Here is a 22,276-nt window from a genome sequence, read left to right on the forward strand (position 1 = left end):
GCACTTAATCTGCCAGGTCATGTGCTAGCCACTTGGGAGAAAATGCTCAGCCAGATAGCCTCCTGCAGTTTAGGGCCCAGTGAAGAACAGAGACAATGAAGGGCATACAGCACTTACAGGTTGTGTTAGGGCAATGGGATATAAAATAAGGAAGGAGGTCTCCCTTGACAGGGAATAGGGAAGCTTCTCTGAGAAACAGCACTTTAAGCTGGGACCTGAGACAGAAAGAAAAGCCTGTAGAAGTATGGGGGAAGAGAATTCTGGGACGAGGGAATAGTGATAGTAAAAGCTCAGTAATCACTGAACTACTGAAGAAAGTGGTACTTGTATATGTAGTTGCATACCTTGAATGGTGCTGAACGAGGGGGACTTCCATAAGGTTAGGAAAAATAAAATAAGAGATATGATGTTTTCAGCTATAAGATATGAGGCTAATAATATTCTGTGGTAACTAGAGTCTTTGGAAGAAATTTAAAAATAAATCATGTACAAAAGAAAAAATATCTAAAATAAAGAGAATAGTTCTTGAAAATATGGACACATGTTGATTTTTATCAATTAATTATATACACCATGGATTGATAATTTTAAAGGAATCTTACAGATAATACTTTTATTTCTAAAAAACATTTTTTAATGTTTATTTTTGAGAGGGAGAGACAGAGAGAGACAGGGCATGAGCAGAGGAGGGGCAAAGAGAGGGAGACACAGAATCTGAAGCAGGATCCAGGCTCTAAGCTGTCAGCACAGAATCCGACGCAGGCTCGAACTCATGAGCTGTGAGATCATGACCTAAGTCGAAGTTGGAGGCTTAACTGACTGAGCCACCCAAGTGGCCCTATCCTTTTTTTTATTTATTTATTTATTTATTTATTTATTTATTTATTTATTTATTTTAAGTTTTTAAATTTATTTTGAGAGAGCCAAAACAGTGCAAGTGAGGGAGGGGCAGAGAGAGAATCCCAAGCAGGCTCTGCATTGTCAGTGCAGAGCCTCATGCAGGGCTTGAACCTATGAAGCCATGAGATCATGACTTGAGCCAAAACCAACAATTGGATACTTAACCGACTGAGCCACACAGGTGCCCCTATATAATCATTTAAAATAGTGAAAATTGGTCTCTAATTTAATTTTTTGATAAGCTCATATATGGTGAAATGAATTTATGATTGTGGTTCTCAGACCAAACACAATGTTAGAACAATTGATGTAATAGCTATTAAATCAGAATCAAAGGGTAGTTCTGGGAAATTGGGTTTGTAGAATGCTGGACAGTGTGAGCAGGGACACTTGGGCTCACTCTGCTCTCCCTGCTGGCCTTTGCTAATGCAGGAATGAAGTCAAGGATCAAAAAAGCTTGACATAAGTATTTCCTTTAGCTTGAAATATATAGATTGATAACATTTTTCCTGAATAGGCCTTGAACGTAATGAGAATTATGGTGCTACAGGAATTGAGCTTTCCACACTTGGCAACACCCTACCTCGAATGAGCAGTTGTGCTGGAAGGATGTGCCCCCATTAGGGATTTTGGGGGCCAAAGGAAATACACATGTATGGCCATCTTGCTTCCACCAAGATCTTTTTCCTTTGTTAATAAATTAGGAGCTTGATGTGACTTACGTTTATAATCTACAGCCCACCATATTTTCCCATATAGAGAGAGGTACTGTAAAGTGGTTGATACCAAGGACAGCCACATCTCTTAGCCAAGCCACTCCTGCAAGGCTTCTGGGCTGGGAAGGGGTGGTGGGAGAGCTGGCATCAGTCAGAACTCTTGAAATCACAAGTAACAAAAGCTAAGTTAAGGTTACATTAAATAAACATTTATTGGCTCATAGACGTCTAAAGGGGTGGTTCAGATTTGGCTGATTCAGAGTTCAAAGTATATTGCCAGGACACCTTGTTCTTTGTTTTAATCATTTGCTTTGCTTTTCTCTTGTCTCAGGCAGGCTCTCTGAATCACAGCAAAGATGGCCTCAGAAGTTCTTGAATTACAAGGGGGATGTAAGCACCTGTAATCTGAGTAAGGAAGAGTCTCTGTACCCATTGCCACCCCTGATGAAATTCTCTGACTGGTGCTGGGTCAAGCTCTATGAGCATGAGTCATATGCCCAACCCTCTGCCTGGTGAGGTAGGATAAGGTGCTTCACAGCCTTACCAGGTCTGGAAGATGCAGATGCCCAAAGGAAAAGGGATTACTCTCATTAGAAAAAGTGGAAGGGGAGTTCTGGCAGGCAAATATAACAGACTATCTAGCAGAGAAAGAAACCAAGAAATTGTTCCTTTGGAGGAAAAGGGCCAGAAGACTGTTGCACCCTTTTATATGCTTTTAAAAAATATATATACATATATATAAAACAAAAGCTACTTATCATAGTAATCAAGACTTCTAGATCTCCCCTCCCCTTAATTTACATTTAATATCTACTTAAAATTCTTTAAATTGTCAAGTTGCCTCATGTCCAAAGCTTGGTTACTCAAATTGTAAACATTTCCTGAAAACCTACTGGTGATCTCCTAGACACTTTGCATTTATTAGTGAATTGTCACAATACTCTATTAAGTATTATTAATATTTTATAAAGATATTGAGGCTCAGACAGTAATTTTTCCAGTGTCACACAACTAGAAATGAAGTGTAACCAGATTTGCCTGGTTCCAAAGCCTCTAGTTTTACTACTTCACATTCATTCCTTAGTTCAATGTATTTGTTGACAAAGATTTGAGGATTGAGCTAGATGATGTAGTGGAGGGAAAGAACTATGTAACTGTATCGACAACCTACTAAAAAAGTGTCAATATTCTTAATATGGAGAGCTCTTAAAATCAGAACAATATTTCAAAAAGTACATGAAGAAGAATTAGACCAGTTAGTAACAAAAGTGCAAATGACTTTTAAACGTATGTATAAGTGTTCATCCTGATGACCAAAGGCATAAACATTAAAATAACAGTTTCAGTTTGGGGGTACCAAATAGATAATGATCTTCTTTCTTTTCCTTTCCTCCCTCCCTCTTTCCTTCTTTCCTTCCTTCTTTTAATGGTGATATCCTGTGTAGGAAAGGGATCCGGGAAGCAGAGACCCTCATACAAACTGATGAGAGTAAATATTGGCACAATCCCTTTATCTTCCCCAAATCTAGTTTTTGTGATTGCTATGAGAAAACATCCAGTCCTGAAGCCCCCTCCCCATCAATCCATTTCCCACATGGTGTTCATCTTAACTCTTTTTAAAAATTTTTTATTTACATCCAAATTAGTTAGCATATAGTGCAACAATGATTTCAGTAGATTCCTTAGTGCCCCTTACCCATTTAGCCCAAACCCCCTCCCACAACCCCTCCAGTAACCCTCTGTTTGTTCTCCATATTGAAGAGTCTCTTATGTCTTGTCCCCCTCACTGTTTTTATATTATTTTTGTTTCCCTTTCCTTATGTTCATCTGTTTTGTCTCTTAAAGTCCTCATATGAATGAAGTCATATATTTGTCTTTCTCTAATTTTGCTTAGCATAATACCCTCCAGTTCCATCCACGTATTTGCAAATGGCAAGATTTCATTCTTTTTGATTGCTGAGTAATACTCCATTGCGCGCGCGCGCGCGCGCGCGTGTGTGTGTATATATATATATATCACATCCATTCATCCATTGATGGACATTTGGACTCTTTCCATACTTTGGCTATTGTTGATAGTGCTGCTATAAACATGGAGGTGCATGTGCCCCTTCAAAACAGCATATCTGTATCCCTTGGATAAATACCTAGTAGTGCAATTGCTGGGTCATAGGGGAGTTCTATTTTAATTTTTTGAGGAACCTCCATACTGTTTTCCAGAGTGGTTGCACCAGCTTGCATTCCCACCAACAATGCAAAAGTGATCCTCTTTCTCCGCATACTCACTAACATCTGTTGTTGCCCGAGTTGTTACTGTTAGCCATTCTGACAGGTGTGAGGTGGTATCTCATTGTGGTTTTGATGTGTATTTCCCTGATGATGAGTGATATTGAGCATTTTATCATGTGTCGGTTGGCCATTTGGATGTCTTCTATGGAGAAGTGTCTATTCATGTCTTTTGCCCATTTCTTCACTGGATTATTTGTCTTTGGGGTGTTGAGTTTGATAAGTTCTTTATAGAGTTTGAATACTAATCCTTTATCTGATATGTTGTTTGCAAATATCTTCTCCCATTCCATCGGTTGCCTTTTAGTTTTGATGATTGTTTCCTTTGCTGTGTAGAAGCTTTTTATTTTGATGAGGTCCCAGTAGATTTCAGGAGTAGATTCCTTAATACCCCTTACCCATTTAGCCCCTTACCCCTTTCCCTTACCTCCGGAGACGTGTTCAGTAAGAAGTTGCTGCGGCCAAGATCAAAGAGGTTTTTGCCTGCTTTCTCCTCGAGGATTTTGATGGCTTCCTGTCTTACATTTAGGTCTTTCATCCATTTTGAGTTTATTTTTGTGTATGGTGTAAGAAAGTGGTCCAGGTTCATTCTTCTGCATGTCGCTGTCCAGTTTTCCCAGCACCACTTGCTGAAGTGACTGTCTTTATTCCATTGGATGTTCTTTCCTGCCTTGTCAAAGATGAGTTGGCCATACGTTTGTAGGTCCATTTCTGGGTTCTCTATTCTGTTCCATTGATCTGAGTGTCTGTTCTTGTGCCAGTACCATACTGTCTTGATAATTACAGCTTTTTAGTATAGCTTGAAGTCTGGGATTGGGATGCCTCCTGCTTTGGTTTTCTTTTTCAAGATTGATTTGGCTATTCGGGGCCTTTTCTGGTTCAATACAAATTTTAGGATTATTTGTTCTAGCTCTGTGAAGGATGTTGGTGTATTTTGATAGGGATTGCATTGAATATGTAGATTGCTTTGGGTAGTATTGACATTTTTATAAAATTTGTTCTTCCTATCCAGGAGCATGGAATCTTTTTCCATTTTTTTTTGTGTCTTCTTCAATTTCTTTCATAAGCTTTCTACAGTTTTCAGCGTATAGATTTTTCACCTCTTTGGTTAGATTTATTCCCAGGTATTTTATGGTTTTTGGTGTCATCTTAACTCTTAATATCTCTTACAACATGCTTATATTGCTACTTTGTGAGTTTTCAATTTTAGGTGTTTTCTTGAGTTTTCAGTTTTAGGCATTATCTATTGATTTTTTACTTTAGTAGATGGGAATTTAGCTCGGCCCTCACCAGTCACTATCCTCCTATCTTATTAGTGCAGTTATAATTTCAGCTAGCTTAATATTCAATGTTTATATTATTATCATTACTAAATATCAGTCACAGTTAAGCCACATACTATATTATCCTTTACCTTTCCTGCACATTCCGTTTTCCTTGAAACTTATAATTTGTTCATTTAGTTTTTCATGGCTTCCTTATTAACTCACTAACTAGGGTTGTTTTCTATTTTTTGATAATACTAAATGACTTTGATTTTCTTGAAGTCTCTTTGAATGCTCTAACCAGATCCTATGGAGACTATGGCCTTTTGGCCTGCCACATAGCCATCTCCTTTGGATCTCTCTTCACTGTCAATTAGGAATCTCCTTTTCCTTTTCCCTGTGCTACATCTTTATCTCCCAAGGTCACATGTCTTTCTCTTTCTTGGCTTCCTCTCTCTCTTCCTGAGAAAAGGTGAATTGAAATACATTGTTTGTGAGATTTTTACATGTCTGAAATGTCTCTCTTCTACCTTCACTCTTAATTGACAGTTTGGCTGGGTATATAATTCTTGAAAATAATTTTCTTTCAGAATTTTGAAGGCATTGCTTCATTGTCTTCTGGCTTCCTCTATTGCTATAGCAGGCAAATATCTCCCTGGGGACAGATGTAATGTATAGAGAGTATACTTCTTGCTCTAATGTACCCATAAATAAAAAATACACCATGTATGCATTCAACATTCAAAAAATTTAAGTATTTCAACTCAGCGCAAAAGTAAAATAAAAAGTTACCTTATTGCCATCCTAGTTATGCTTTAATAAACAGGCACCTGGGGTTATATTGTCTCCCTCTTTTCCTTTTGGGTATGACTTTGGAAGTTCAATGCTATTCTGATTCTTAATTCTTGATATAAAGCCTGATTTTTCTTCCTGAAAGCTGGCAAATTTTTTCTTTCTTGTCAGTTTACTGAAATTTCACAAACAGCTTCCTTTGGCTAAGCCCTTTTAATTTGAACACTTGCTTCCTTCATTTGTGGGAAATTTTCTTGAATTTTGATTATTTCCTTCCCTGTTCATTCTGTTCTTTATTTCAGAAACCCTTGAACTCTGAAACTCATATATTAGAACTCCTGGACTGATCCTTTAATTTTTAAACCTTTTCTTTTTCTTAATATTTCTGTTCCTTTTTCTGGGAGACTTATTAAACTTTATTTTCCAACATTTCTCTTGAGTTCACTTTATTTCTGCTACAAAAATTAGTCTTTACACATAACTAAGTTTTGTTTTTGCTTATTCTTTTATCTTTGCTTTCCATGTCATTAATTTTTGTTTGTCTTTAGTATTCCTTCTTTCAACTTCCTTTGGATTTAATATGTTATTCTTTTTCATACTTTTTAAGTTGAAAGGTTAGTCCATTAAATTTTTAGCCTCTAAGTACAGGAAAACTTTAGCTGCACATCACAGGATTTAATAGGAGGCATTTTCACTATTGTTCAGTTCCAAGTGTTTTCTAATTTTATTTTCTTTTTTGACCCATGAGTACACAGAAACATATCTATATCTGAAAAAAGTCATAAAATTGATTTCTCACTTAATTGCATTAAGATCTGAAATTGTGTTCTCTGTTCTTTGATTTTTGTTGAAACATGCTTTATAGACTTTAACATAACTCATTTCTAATGTTCTATTTATTCTGGCAGATAATGTGCACCCTTCAACTTATGCTTGCCATTTTTTTGTGCATTAATCAAATAGAGCTTATTAATTGTGCTGTACAAATATCCTATATAATGACTGAGTCCATCTAAATTAAAATTATGGCTTATATTTTTCTTCATAGCAATCAAATCCTGTATATTCAGGCATCAAACCCATCTAAATTTCAGGCAGAAGCCACAAAGTCTTAAGGAAAAAAAATCTACCTAGAATCAAGCAGATAGATATGATGCCTTTTTGTCTACCTCAGCAATTTCCCCCCTAGTTTACCATTTGTGTAGACGTTTTCCCATCCTGGTTTATGCTGGGGTCTTTAGTCCACTCCCTGTCCTGTGTGTCACCTAAAGCTATAGGCACCTGGGACAGTAGAGGTTTTCAGGGCATCCAGCACCTTTGGTGATTCCTCACCCTCCCAGACTCTTCCTCCCAGATTTACTCGTCGACTTACAGAATTTTCCCTACTTTCTCATAAGCTTCCAAGTTCATTTTAAGTGCTGCTTTAAACTATTTTTTCCAGCATTAAGTGTTTGCAGGGGGTGGGGGTTCTTCTAGTGTATCTTTTTACCCTTTCTTACCCTTTTCATCTCTCTCTCTCAACTTCTCATGTTCTTGCTCACTTTTATTTCATAAAGACTCTGTATTCTTGTATCCTTAACCATGGCAAGTGGCATTTTCCCCCCTCAGCAGGGTAATAAATTTTCAGTGATTTATGTACCTCTTAAATTGACATGCTATTTTATTTTCTTTGTTCCATAGTATACTATTTTTAAAATGGATTCCATTATCCTCTTTTTTACTTAATTTTGGATACAGAGTGTTCTACCTAGCCTGACCTGGTGTTTGCCAGCAGACAGACTGGTCGAACTGTCTTTGGCCCTCCTTTGTCCCCTTGTGTGCTGGTGGAATCCCCTTCACAGATCTTAAGATCTAGCAGGGTATGGATCTTGTGGTTCTGTTGGGTTCCTTCCTATTCTCTGAATAGATGGGAGTTCAAGAACTCTCCAGTTTAAAGTCTTCTCAGGGCTGCTATTCTTGCCATGTCCTTGTCTAAAATCATTTCATGATGTAAAGGGGCCATCACCTGTTCTTTCCTCTCTTCTCCAATTCCCTGTTCAGTTTTTATTTTATTTTATTTTATTTTATTTTATTTTATTTTATTTTATTTTATTGTGGATAAGGGGAGAGCACTCACAAATTGTTTTAGAAAAAGTGCTGAAGAGGATGAACAGGTGGGACAGACTTAGAGCAAAACAAAACAATGGAGAGAACTGTTATCTAGTTTTATGACTAAAACGTGTGGCATGCAGGTTATCTCTTATAGGTATTGCCAAGAATGCACATTCTTGGGCCTTTTCAGACCTACTAAGTCAGAATCTCAGGGTGGGGAGTGAAGCCTGAGAATCTATAGTTTAACAAGTTCTCCAGATGATCAGGATGCACACTGAATTTTGGGAAGCACAGGTGCAGACCTGTGATTTCCCAGGAGGGTGAACAGTAAGGAGGGATGAAGCACCTACCTTTTAAAAATAAGACATAGCATTATTAGATTATTATTAATATTAATAATTATTAATATTATTAGCATTATTAGATTATATTATATATTATAGATTATAATATATATATTATAGATTATTAAATGAATTTTCCAATGAGTTACATTAATATGGTAGGAAAAATATTTCTTCTGGACTCTGGAAAAAGGTTAACAATCCCAGTTTTTGGTAGCTTGGCTTTTTTTTTTTTTTTTTTTTTAAGTATGTGACCAGTTATTTTAGTGAGAATTTGAGAGAAATTACACAGAGGTTGTGATAGACATCTTTTTAAATCAAGGACCTTTGGTTTATCTTTCAAACATTGCTGAGGACTACTTTTCCCCATTCAGACTCATTGCCACCAGCTGGGGTTCACTGTTTCAAGCAGAGACTATTTTCACTGCCACATAGCGAGAATTTGATGCTTCCTTTCTTACTTACTCAATTCACAATTCATTTCGTATCTAAAACATGATCAAAACAACCAGGGGACCCAATCTACCTATACGATGAAGTCCAACTTTCCAACCTCATCAAGCCATTCAAGGTTTTTCATTGTATAATCTTTTCCTCCACCACTCGTGCTTTCCTAAGATTATGCCTTTTTCACCTGGCTGGTCTCTTTGTCCCTATAAATTGACAATGCTTGTCAGGACTCCAAGCCCCTGCTTCTGCTCTATACCCACTTCTTTGTTTATCCAAATCTAAAGTGGAATTCAACATAAAGCTCAGGTGTCATTTTTTCTCTGGCTCAAATTTCCCCTCATATTGCAGATCTGTCACTCTAAAATATCTTCATTTTCCCATTTCCTGGAGGTTAATATGTAAACTCTTTCACCTCACATACAACATGGCCCCAATTTCTCTTTCCAGGCTCATCTCTACAAACTTTTATGTACTTGACCTCCAGACACAGTGAATCACTGATTCTCAGTCTTGCCATGTATATCCAGCTTTCTGTACCTTTGTCCATGCTTTTCCTACTGCCAGATATGACTTGCCCTTTTCTCCACTTGAAAAGATCTCAACTATCCTTCAAGACCCATTTTAATCATTAAATTCTCTGTGAAACCTCACTGACCTCTCCCTGGTGAAGCACTCTAGCCCAGAGTACCTTGAGTCTAAACATCCTAAACATGTAGTATCCTACACATTGTATTATAACTCATTTGTGTATTTGTCTTCTGCACTTGATGTGAGCCCATGACTACATAGTACCCAGAAGGGTACCATTTATACCACAGTTGCTTGAAAAATGTTGTTTGTAAACCTGTATTGATTTCCCCATTGCCTCGACTCCAAGAGCTTTTAGCACTTTGCTAAATAACCTTACATTGTTTTTCTACTGTTTCAAGTGTGCACTGGATTCCAGTAAGATTAAGTAGAGATGTCCTAATCAAGGAACTTAATTTCTCCAGCCTCAGTTTCTTCACCTATGAAACAGGATAGATAATAAAGGCCTGTGTGAAATGAAGTAATGCTTTGAAGTATTTAGCATAATACCTGGCACACAGTATGAACTCAAAGGGGGAAAAACATTTCATAAACTCCTACATCTTACATTTCTGTCCTTTTCTCCTAGCAGTCTCATAGGGCTGTAGTGAAGATTATAGGAGAACATGCATATGAAACCATGTTGCAATGTACTATGCAAACATTTACCTTGATTTTCAGCCCCTTAACTAGGTTAGAAGCCTGTTTCAGCCTTCACCCTTTAGGTCCAAGGCCTCGACAAGATGCACAAAGCCTTATCCAGCACTGTTTTTCTTTTACAGCCACCCATCACCTCTCAGCACCTGTCACAGGGTTATGACACGGCAGGTGCTCAATACAGATTTACAGATAGGGACAACTCCAGAATTACCAAGGCCTCTAACTGCAAGTGAAGCCTTCTGCATTCTTTTGGTTTGCTGTTGGTTTGGAGTAACCTGATTTAAACATTTTGCGTTGGCCAATTCACTCCTGACATTTTGGAGATGCTGTGGAGACATTTGGAGATATTAGGCTTAGTCTGCTTTGTGGTAGGACCTCTTCTGCCTTTGGCATGTGTGACAGGGAGTCAGCTTTAACCAGTGTCCTACTTTTTTCTCTTACTAACGACATAAATTATGTTTATATAACACTTCCACCACAGAATGACTGAACAAGTACTTGATTTGGGTCCTTTCTGACATTTTGACAATTTGTATAAATCACCAAGATGTGAATTTTGGCTTTAAAATACAAGACAACAGGGGCGCCTGGGTTGCTCAGTCGGTTAAGCTTCCCACTTCGGCTCAGGTCATGATCTCATGGTCCGTGAGCTCGAGCCCCGCGTTGGGCTCTGTGCTGACAGCTCAGAGCCTGAAGCCTGTTTCACATTCTGTGTCTCCCTCTCTCTGACCCTCCCCCACTCATGCTCTGTCTCTCTCTCTGTCTCAAAAATACATAAACGTTAAAAAAAATTAAAAAAAAATACAAGACAACAAGCATACAGGGAAAAAAAAAGATAAAGGACAAGGCTTTCAAATGCTGTATGGAAACACAGGTATGGTTACAATGCATGGAAATAGGTGAGAGTTCCCACAATCTCCAGGGTACGGACTCAATTTCTGAAAAGGATTTGAAGCAGCCTACAGGAAAAGGGCAATATAATAAGACTGGGCCATTAACCAAGAAAGGAAGGGAAGACTTGGTAAAAGCATCTGAAGAGTCACACCATTAAACAGTCCTAGTACCCGGGGGCATTTCCTGAACTCCGAGTTTACAGGACTACAGGGGAACGACTGGAAGCCGGCCTGGTGAAGCCAGGTGAACCGACGCAGGTGCGGGCGAGGCCCGCACCAGACCCAAGTCCCCCCAGCTCCGCCGCAGAGGCACCCGGGCGGCCTGCAGGACTCAGCGCTCAGCCGCACCTGCTCCGGGTCGTCCCTCGGCGGCGGGTGCGGGCTTCCTGGGCTCGCGCTTCTCGTGCTCCCTCCGTCCTCTTGGGGTCCGGCCGGCCCGAGACTGCCAAGCCGGCCGCGCCGGGGGAAGGAGTTTCCGGCGGACGCAGCGCGGAGCCGCTTCCTGTCCCGCTCGCCGCGCCGCCTCACGCTGCCCGTCCCGGACGCGGCTCGCGCGGGACCCGCTCCCCTGCCCCGGCAACACGTCCGGCCCCATGCAATCCCGGCTTCTGCTCCTCGGGGCGCCCGGCGGCCACGGCGGCCCAGCCGCGCGGCGCATGCGGCTGCTCCTGCGGCAGGTGGTGCGGGGCAGGCCCGGCGGAGACGGGTGCGGGTCGGAGGTCAGACTGCTGCATGCCGGGGCGGGGGCAGACACAGGTAACCCCGGGACGTCCCCGCCGCCCCTGCGGTCTGTGCGGGGCCCCTGCGGTCCTCTGCACCCCACTCCCTCCTGCTTCGCTTGGGAAGGAGCGCCGCGCGGGAAGCCAAGACATAGACATTCTGGTTTCCATCTCGCGGCTAACTGCTGTGTATCGCGCTTGCACTCTCTGGGCCTCATTCTGTAGTCCGAGGGATCTGGGCTAAGGCTTATCATGGCCTGGAATAGTGCATTCGCCTACCCGCCCCCCCCCCCCCCCCCCCCCCCCCCGCTGCTTTTAACCCTGGGATGCTGATTTGGACTACAGTACACGCTGGGGTTTAATGCAGGAGCCCTCAGAAATTGTTGAAACCTGGGATTGACCTTGCTCTCAGAGTGTCAAGGGCCTGGAAGCCAGTCTGTGTCATGTTCCAACCAGGGCTGGTGGCGGCTTAGAAGTGTACGTTCTCGCCAAGGATCCCATCGTTAACAGTGTTTTAAATGTATACGCAAGCCTTTCTGAATTTTCCAGGAGTTTTCCTTTCCCAAAGTGTTCACATCTTATTAGAGCTGAAAATCACAACTTAATTTTAAAACTCCTGACTGTACCAATGAGATAATTTAGACCCAGAAGGGAAAACTGGCTTGCAGGAGATCACACAGCTAGTGACTGCTTTAGAATCACGTGTCTGATTTCTCAACTCAGCCTTTTTTTTTTTTTTTTTCCTTTTGGTTATACTAGAGCTGGTTTTCAGAATCTTTTTTTGTTACATGCTGGAGTTAGAGCATTTGTGCTGGTTAAGGGGAAGGATGTATGTTGTTGGCTGTTCTTGAATGGCAAAGTGATTCTAGGCAAGATTTTGTCAGTGTCATTGCTGCTTAGAATACCAGAGGTTTTTACTTGGAAGTTGTAGGTTTCATTGTTCTTGCAAAGACTGGCCCCAGTAATTTTCCTTGCCAGGTTTAGGTCCCGTATGTTCCATCCATTCATTCATTTACTGAACAAATTTTTTTTTTTCGTTTTGTGATTTCAAATTTTGCTCCTTTACCAGTTATTGTGACTATTGTGATATTAAGAGTTTTTTGTTTGTTTGTTGCTTCTTTGTCCTAGAAAGCAGGGAGGACAAGGGTGGAAGTGCAGCATAATCTGTAACTTGGGCTTTGGAGTTAAACAGTATGGGTTGGAGTCCATTTCCGCACCATCTGGATATGGAGATCTGAGGGTGGGTTGCTTAATTTTGTGTCCCAGTTTTCTTAAATGAGGATAAAAAGAGTATATTTGATAGGATTATTATGAGGATTTAATTAGTTCATATAATTCCTGGCACATGTTAACATTCAATAAAAGTTAGCTTATTATTCTTAGTATATATATTTTTAGCTATGGGAGAGTTGTTCTGTTTCCTTGGCTTTAGATGAAATGAAACCAGTTACTTTAGGTTTAAAACTATCAGCTAGCTGGCTAGGCATACGGGAAAAAGTTAAGTCATATGACCTTTAAAAAAATTGGTCTTTGTACATGAATAATACGTGGTGATTATAAAAACATTAAAACTGTCCTCAACATTATGTCCAACAAATCAAAGTACAGGCTTTGCTTAAAATGTGAGACTCATGAACACATTATAGACAACATATTAACTTCTTAGACTTAGTCATTGACTGGCAGAATCAGACCACAAGGAGTAAATTGTGCTAAACTTACTTGCCTTGCTGTTGCAAAGATGCCCAATGTTGCAGGTGTGAAGACTGAGTAAATTCATTTGGAACCTTATGAGAGATCTGGACTCTATTAAGAACAGCTGAGAGCCAGGTAAATCGGAGGCAAGCTCTTGGCTACCCTGGGACATAATGTTGGTCATAAAGGTTGGAGTGTCTCATTTTGAACCAGAGGTCATACATAGACAAAATAAAAGCCACAAATAGCACTGTGATGTAATGAATTACAATTTAGATTGGAAAGATGCTCCCAGCTGCATATACACATGTGACCAGTAACTCATCTCTGCATGTAATTGACCTTGCTTTCTTGTAGATTGGAAAAAGAGCACTGGGGTACATAAGCAGTAGATTCATGTTCTATACTGTTCTTATCTTTCCTGGACTGTATGTATGTCTTATTTATCTTTATATTCCTTTGGTACCTGTCAACACTTTGTATCGTGTTGACACGATACAAGCACTCAGTGACTTACAATACTAAAATTCATACAGAGAAGGAAACCAGGTACTTTAGGTTTAAAACTATCAGAGTTTTAACTATCTCCTTCCAGGAAAGGCTGGAATTGCCTTGTTGGCTTTCAAGATAGGAGCTTTATAAAGCCTGGTAAAGAAGAGAGGGTCATTTATGTTAAAAAAAAAAAAAAATCCCAAAACCCACTGCCTTTTGTCCTTTGCTATTGGATAGTTTTAAGTATCGATAATTTGTAAATTCTTTGTATCTCTTTATGCTTCAATTGGTAGTGTTGTCTCTTAGTTTTAGGAACAAAGAGGCTTACAAGGAGGTTAGCTACTGCAAAGAATTTTCAATAAAGATTATTGTAGGGTTTCACAGATGGAGGCAAGTAAATTGGCTCAGTGGGACTCTGACAGTGAACTGTTTAGATATACCATGGAGCAGGCTCAAATGATAAACCTGGAAGCATAACTCTGTGTAATCCACCATGACATGTTTAGTGCTGTCATTTAACACCATTGTTATTAAAGGGACTCTGTTTTATCTCTTATGACTTTTGGATATTAATACATTTGATAAAGGAATCTTTAAAAATACTTTTTGTATGAGAAATTGTGTTCATTGTTGAAAAGTAAAGTGCAGACAAATCCCCTGAGATATAATCTCCCATTCAAAGTCATCATTGTCAACTTTATGGTGTTAATATTATCAGATTTTGTGAAATACATATAATATTTATTTGTACAACTGCACATTTCTTTTTAAAAAATAGGATCATGTATTTTTTATAATTCTCACTTAACCATTATTGTAACATAGTAAAGTGGTAAATATTGCTACACATGTACATTTTAAGTAGATCCTGAAGTCATATATTTATTCATATAATTTGTTTTACCAGTTTTTCATTGTTGGACATTCAGGTTGCCTACTTTTATTTCTATTTTTTTTAAAGAAATCTCTACACCCAATGTGGGGCTCAAACTCATGACCCTGAGATTAGGAGTTGGATGCTCTACTGACCTGAGCCAGCCAGGTGCCACAGGTTGTCTGTTTTTAAATATATAAAAAGTGCAATAGACATCCACCCATAATGCATTTTTTTGTGATTTTATTCCAGAGATACAATAGAAGTAATGACTTTGGGGAGGGGAAATAGAGAACTCCTGCTTCATGAAGAATACAGTGTAAAGGGAAAAACTAAACTATGATGGTTCAGGTCTTAGCTCTGTATTTACTAGGTATTGAACTTTGGGAAAATTATTAACTACTTTAAACTTGCAGTAGGCTATTTTGACCCTGAGGACATTGTGACCCTTCTATATTAAAGCATTTAGCAGTAAAATCCCAAAACAATTGTAACTTAATAAATCATTGGGAAGACCTGTGTTAGGAACGTGCAGACTAATCTGGAAATTGCTGATATATTTGGTTTTCTCTTGGGTCTAAGTTTTGTATTAAAAAAAGTGGTGACACTAAACCAGTGGTTTTTAACCAAGAGTGATTCCCTTCCCCCAGGGGAAAATGTGCATAGAAAAACATGGTGATGGGTTCACATAGGTGGGAGATCTAATGGTTTCAGGCTAGATGTAGGATGTTCAAGCGTCTTTAGAGCTTGGACCCTCTCTGCCCTTCCCCGTGGTTCCCCCCCCCCCCCACCTCCTTTCTACTCTCCATTTGTTGGATTTGATTTTTGCTGTATTGGTTTCAACATCTGTTGGGATTTCTTCAAGTGGTAGTAATGATAGCCTTACTGACAGCCCCAGATTTTGATTGTCCTTACACTTCACACTGTTAGAAAAAGAGGGGGATGCCTGGGTGGCTCAGTTGGTTAAGCAACTTCGGCTCAGGTCATGATCTCACTGTTTGTGGGTTTGAGCCCCACGTCGGGCTCTTTGCTGACAGCTCAGAGCCTGGAGCCTGCTTCCAATTTTGTCTCCCTCTCTCTCTGCCCCTCCCCGGCTCACACTCTGTCTGTCCACCTCTCTCTCAAAAATGAACATTAAGAAAAAATTAAAAAAAAGAGAGAACATCTTTTCCTTGAGCTCTGACAAAAATCCTTGTGAGAACTTACTGGCCATGCCTGGATCATGTGTCCTTCTCTAAAACAATCACTGTGGCCAGACAGTGGAATATTCTGACAAGTTTGTGCAGGATATTCACTTCTGGAGGTTTTGGTGCAGGGATAAAGGTTGGGATTAATGGTATAAACTCTACCCAAACCAGATGGGATGGGTTCTCCACTGGATAGAGGGATTCTGTTGTCAAAAGGGAAAGAATATTGAGTAGGTAAAACAAAACAGCTGTCTACTAAAACTCAAGTGTGTAATATCCAAAGGGGTTTTACAAGAATAAGTGTTATTTAGAATACACTATTGGGGTGCCTGGGTGGCTTAGCGTCTGACTTTGGCTCAGGTCATGATCTCGCGGTTTGAGTTCAGGTCCCATGTCAAGCTCTGAGACTGGAGGCTGCTTCCGATTCTGTGTCTCTCTCTGTGCCTCCTCTGCTCACACACTCTCTCTCTCAAAATAAATAAATATTAAAAAAAATAAAATGCACTATTAATTATTATTTGAATATAGAGATTATTTTCCTATAAACCTTTGGGAAATTCCTTTAAAGTAGGATGATTGCAAGTGATAAAATCAAACCTTATTACTTTAAATGAACCTTAAAGTTAATTTCATTTGGAAGGTTTTATCTTTTGGATTCTTTTCAGGGCTTTTAATTTTCAAATCGATACTTTCCATGCCTGAATAAAACATATATCAGTTTATTGGTGGTAGTATTTGTGTGAGAGTTTGTATGCTGTATACAGGGATTTAAGTAATCTGAATTACATGTGGTTGCTTTTTTGCATTATTTGCAATAAATGTAATTAAGTGTTAAGCAGTATATTCTATAACAATCTGTACTTATTTATTAACCCATTCTAGTTATTCTAGTAGTTTCCATTATGAATATCTTATATCATTAACTACAGTGTCTAAAAAGATGATTGTATTTAACCAAAATAGTGTATTTGAAGAAAGGTATACCTTAGTTTCTTCTAAGTTGTATTACCTATTGTGTTATATAAGTATTTTCACTTCCCTTTAGAGTCATACTTACACTACTTCATTTAAATCAAGTCTTTACAAATGACTTGATTTCTGAGCTTTTTGAAAGATAGGCTGTTCTCAGTGCAGAAAATCAGTGAACTAGGGCTTAAAACAACACTTAATTAAGAAAACAGTATTTAATTAAAAGCTATATTCATTCACATATTCATTTACCAAACATTTCTTGAATACCCAGTTGGTTTAAGATATTATTTTTGGCTCTATGAGTACAAAGGTGATTAAAACATAGGCCCTGCCCGCAAAATGCTACACTTTTACAGACTGAACAGTGGTCTTCAAAAATTTTCACACTTACCTCCTAAAAGGATTTTGAAAATATGTATCCCTTTTATATTTTGAAGTTGATATCTAGAAATTTTCCTGAAAAGAATAAATAATTGCAGAGTACAGTGTTTCCAGTGTGTTGTAAATATTGACATTTAAAATAAAAATTTTTAACAGTCTTGAAAGTGTATCTTTTAAGTGAAATTAGAATATCCTAGTAATATGTTAGCCACTATCTCTGTTTTGAAAAATAGATTAAAAAGCTCATGTTTAACTATCAGGAAGCTCATGTTACTTTTTTTTTTATCTCCTTGAATTTATATTTCAGTTACCACTACTCATCATAACTTTATCTTAATATTTTTACTCTTAAAATGTTTTGTCTTTAGATTTCTCTGCACAAAAATTTAAGTGTTAAAACATCTATCACTACAATTATTAAAGCATAATTGTTCAAAAGAACATCAATATGTTTCAAATTTCTTAAAAAAATGTAAAATTTTGCGGAAATGTACCTGTTAACAACATGAGTGGTGCTTTTCCCCAGTTAAATATTAATGTAATTAATAGCTCCTAATTCAGTACTAATTTTGCTGCAATGTATATAATTTTGATATAGAAATATCACTCCGTTCTTTACAGACTTTTTATATATGAGCCAAAAGTAATATGTTGATTAATTATCAAAAATGTTATTTTTAGTGGTCTATCAACTGACAACTTGATTATAGCCTTTTCAGTTTTGTTCATAGCCAATAATTGGAAACCACTTGACTGGCAGGTAGAGTCACTGACCTAACCAGCCAGTACCATCACTCTGACTCAGTTTCTGGAAGATTCACTAAAAAGCTTTACCAAAATTTATCAAAAGGTTATGGTTTTTTCCTCATGTAGAGGCTGCTTGTTTAATGTACTCAGAAAAGAGGTGATAAAATGAACCCTTCATTCAGCATACCTTTGCCAGTATAGTATTTGAGAAAATGCTTTTATCATGTTTAAATACTTTTTTTTTTAATATATGAAATTTATTGTCAAATTGGTTTCCATACAACACCCAGTGCTCATCCCAAAAGGTGCCCTCCTCAGTACCCATCACCCACCCTCCCCTCCCTCCCACCCCCCATCAACCCTCAGTTTGTTCTCAGTTTTTAACAGTCTCTTATGCTTTGGCTCTCTCCCACTCTAACCTCTTTTTTTTTTTTACTTCCCCTCCCCCATGGGTTTCTGTTAAGTTTCTCAGGATCCACATAAGAGTGAAACCATATGGTATCTGTCTTTCTCTGTATGGCTTATTTCACTTAGCATCACACTCTCCAGTTCCATCCACGTTGCTACAAAGGGCCATATTTCATTCTTATTGCCACGTAGTACTCCATTGTGTATATAAACTACAATTTCTTTATCCATTCATCAGTTGATGGACATTTAGGCTCTTTGCATAATTTGCTTATTGTTGAGAGTGCTGCTATAAACATTGGGGTACAATTGCCCCTATGCATCAGTACTCCTGTATCCCTTGGGTAAATTCCTAGCAGTGCTACTGCTGGGTCATAGGGTAGGTCTATTTTTAATTTTTTGAGGAACCTCCACACTGTTTTCCAGAGTGGCTGCACCAGTTTGCATTCCCACCTACAGTGTAAGAGGGTTCCCGTTTCTCCACATCCTCTCCAGCATCTATAGTCTCCTGATTTGTTCATTTTGGCCCCTCTGACTGCGTGAGGTGATATCTGAGTGTGGTTTTGATTTGTATTTCCCTGATCAGGAGCGATGTTGAGCATCTTTTCATGTGCCTGTTGGCCATCCGGATGTCTTCTTTAGAGAAGTGTCTTTTCATGTTTTCTGCCCATTTCTTCACCGGATTATTTGTTTTTTGGGTGTGGAGTTTGGTGAGCTTTTTATAGATTTTGGATACTAGCCCTTTGTCTGATATGTCATTTGCAACTATCTTTTCCCATTCCGTTGGTTGCCTTTTAGTTTTGTTGGTTGTTTCCTTTGCTGTGCAGAAGCTTTTTATCTTCATGAGGTCCCAATAGTTCATTTTTGCTTTTAATTCCCTTGCTTTTGGGGATGCGTCAAGTAAGAAATTGCTGCGGCTGAGGTCAGAGAGGTCTTTTCCTGCTTTCTCCTCTAGGGTTTTGATGGTTTCCTGTCTCACATTCAGGTCCTTTATCCATTTTGAGTTTATTTTTGTGAATGGTGTGAGAAAGTGGTCTCGTTTCATTCTTCTGCATGTTGCTAGCCAGTTCTCCCAGCACCATTTGTTAAAGAACTGTCTTTTTTCCATTGGATATTCTTTCCTGCTTTGTCAAAGATTAGTTGGCCATACTTTTGTGGGTCTACTTCTGGGGTTTCTATTCTATTCCATTGGTCTATGTGTCTGTTTTTGTGCCAATACCATGCTGTCTTGATGATTACAGCTTTGTGGTAGAGGCTAAAGTCTGGGATTGTGATGCCTCCTGCTTTGGTCTTCTTCAGAATTACTTTGGCTATTCGGGGCCTTTTGTGGTTCCATATGAATTTTAGGATTGCTTGTTCTAGCTTTGAGAAGAATGCTGGTGCAATTTTGATTGGGATTGCATTGAATGTGTAGATAGCTTTGGGTAGTATTGACATTTTAACAATATTTATTCTTCCAACCCATGAGCACGGAATGTTTTTCCATTTCTTTATATCCTTCAATTTCCTTCATAAGCTTTCTATAGTTTTCAGCATACAGATCTTGTACATCTTTGGTTAGATTTATTCGTACGTATTTTATGCTTCTTGGTGCAGTTGTGAATGGGATCAGTTTCTTTGTCTTTCTGTTGCTTCATTATTAGTGTATAAGAGTGCAACTGATTTCTGTGCATTGATTTTGTATCCTGCAACTTTGCTGAATTCATGTATCAGTTCTAGCAGACTTTTGGTGGAGTCTATCGGGTTTTCCATGTATAATATCATGTCATCTGCAAAAAGTGAAAGCTTGACTTCATTTTTGCCAATTTTGATGCCTTTGATTTCCTTTTCTTGTCTGATTGCTGATGCTAGAACTTCCAACACTTTGTTAAACAACAGCGGGGAGAGTGGACATCCTGTCTTGTTCCTGATCACAGGGGGAAAGCGCTCAGGTTTTCCCCATTGAGGATGATGTTAGCTGTGGGCTTTTCATAAATGGTTTTTATGATGTTTATGTTCCTTCTATCCCGACTTTCTTGAGGGTTTTTATTAAGAAAGGATGCTGAATTTTGTCAAATGCTTTTTCTGCATTAATTGACAGGATCATATGGTTCTTATCTTTTCTTTTATTAATGTGATGTATCACGATTGATTTGTGAATGTTGAACCAGCCCTGCATCCCAGGAATGAATCCCACTTGATCATGGTGAATAATTCTTTTTATAAGCTGTTGAATTCAATTTGCTAGTATCTTATTGAGAATTTTTGCATCCATATTCATCAGGGATATTGGCCTGTAGTTTTTTTTTACTGGGTTTCTGGGTCTCTGTCTGGTTTAGGAATCAAAGTAATACTGGCTTCATAGAATGAGTCTGGAAGTTTTCCTTCCCTTTCTATTTTTTGGAATAGCTTGAGAAGGATAGGTATTATCTCTGCTTTAAATGTCTGGTAGAATTCCCCAGGGAAGCCATCTGGTCCTGGACTCTTACTTGTTGGGAGATTTTGATAACTGATTCAATTTCTTCGCTGGTTATGGGTCTGTTCAAGCTTTCTATTTCCTCCAGTTTGAGTTTTGGAAGTGTGTGGGTGTTTAGGAATTTGTCCATTTCTTCCAGGTTGTCCAGTTTGTTAGCATATAATTTTTCATAGTATTCCCTGATAATTGCTTGTATCTCTGAGGGATTGGTTGTAATAATTCCATTTTCATTCATGATTTTATCTATTTGGGTCATCTCCCTTTTCTTTTTGAGAAGCCTGGTTAGAGGTTTATCAATTTTGTTTATTTTTTCAAAAAACAAACTCTTGGTTTCATTGATCTGCTATACAGTTTTTTTAGATTCTATATTGTTTATTTCTGCTCTGATCTTTATTATTTCTCTTCTTCTGCTGGGTTTGGGGTGTCTTTGCTGCTGTGCTTCTATTTCCTTTAGGTGTGCTGTTAGATTTTGTATTTGGGATTTTTCTTGTTTCTTGAGATAGGCCTGGATTGCAATGTATTTTCCTCTCAGGACTGCCTTCGCTGCATCCCAAAGCGTTTGGATTGTTGTATTTTCATTTTCGTTTGTTTCCATATATTTTTTAATTTCTTCTCTAATTGCCTGGTTGACCTATTCATTCTTTAGTAGGGTGTTCTTTAACTTCCATGCTTTGGAGGTTTTCCAGACTTTTTCCTGTGGTTGATTTCAAGCTTCATAGCATTGTGGTCCGAAAGTATGCATGGTATGATCTCAATTCTTGTATACTTATGAAGGGCTGTTTTGTGACCCAGTATGTGATCTATCTTGGAGAATGTTCCATGTGCACTCGAGAAGAAAGTATATTCTGTTGCTTTGGGATGCAGAGTTCTAAATATATCTGTCAAGTCCATCTGATCCAATGTATCATTCAGGGCCCTTGCTTCTTTATTGATCATGTGTCTAGATGATCTATCCATTGTTGTAAGTGGGGTATTAAAGTCCCCTGCAATTACCACATTCTTGTCAATAAGGTTGCTTATGTTTGTGAGTAATTGTTTTATATATTTGGGGGCTCCCGTATTCGGCACATAGACATTTATAATTGTTAGTTCTTCTTGATGGATAGACCCTGTAATGATTATATAATGCCCTTCTTTGTCTCTCGTTACAGCCTTTAATTTAAAGTCTAGTTTGTCTGATATAAGTATGGCTACTCCAGCTTTCTTTTGACTTCCGGTAGCAATCTATCCAGTATGATAGATACTAGATAGATATGATCAATACTATCCTGTATGATAAATAGTTCTCCATCCCCTCACTTTCAATCTGAAAGTGTCCTCAGGTCTAAAATGAGTCTTTTGTAGACAGCAAATAGATGGGTCTTGTTTTTTTATCCATTCTG

General features: G+C 38.6%; 1 protein-coding gene and 1 long non-coding RNA gene across 2 annotated transcripts in view; one reads left to right on the forward strand and one right to left on the reverse strand.

Moving 5' to 3' along the window:
* Positions 1 to 6,323: 6,323 nt before the first annotated feature.
* Positions 6,324 to 11,351, reverse strand: LOC128314168 (uncharacterized). Its single transcript, XR_008295685.1, has 2 exons — positions 11,313 to 11,351; positions 6,324 to 9,851 (listed from the first exon to the last, which is right to left on the reverse strand). It is a non-coding gene; the product is annotated as an uncharacterized LOC128314168 (long non-coding RNA).
* A 98-nt stretch (positions 11,352 to 11,449) lies between these two features.
* The window catches only part of VWA8 (von Willebrand factor A domain containing 8), a 359,065-nt gene continuing 348,238 nt past the window's right edge, over positions 11,450 to 22,276 (forward strand). Inside the window, exon 1 of the mRNA XM_027064910.2 lies at positions 11,450 to 11,720. Coding sequence (XP_026920711.2) covers positions 11,558 to 11,720 — 163 coding nt within the window. The 5' untranslated portion in view covers positions 11,450 to 11,557. The remainder of the gene's footprint in view (positions 11,721 to 22,276) is intronic.

The sequence above is a fragment of the Acinonyx jubatus genome, chromosome A1 (genome assembly GCF_027475565.1).
Source record: "Acinonyx jubatus isolate Ajub_Pintada_27869175 chromosome A1, VMU_Ajub_asm_v1.0, whole genome shotgun sequence".
NCBI classification, from domain to species: Eukaryota; Metazoa; Chordata; class Mammalia; order Carnivora; family Felidae; genus Acinonyx; species Acinonyx jubatus.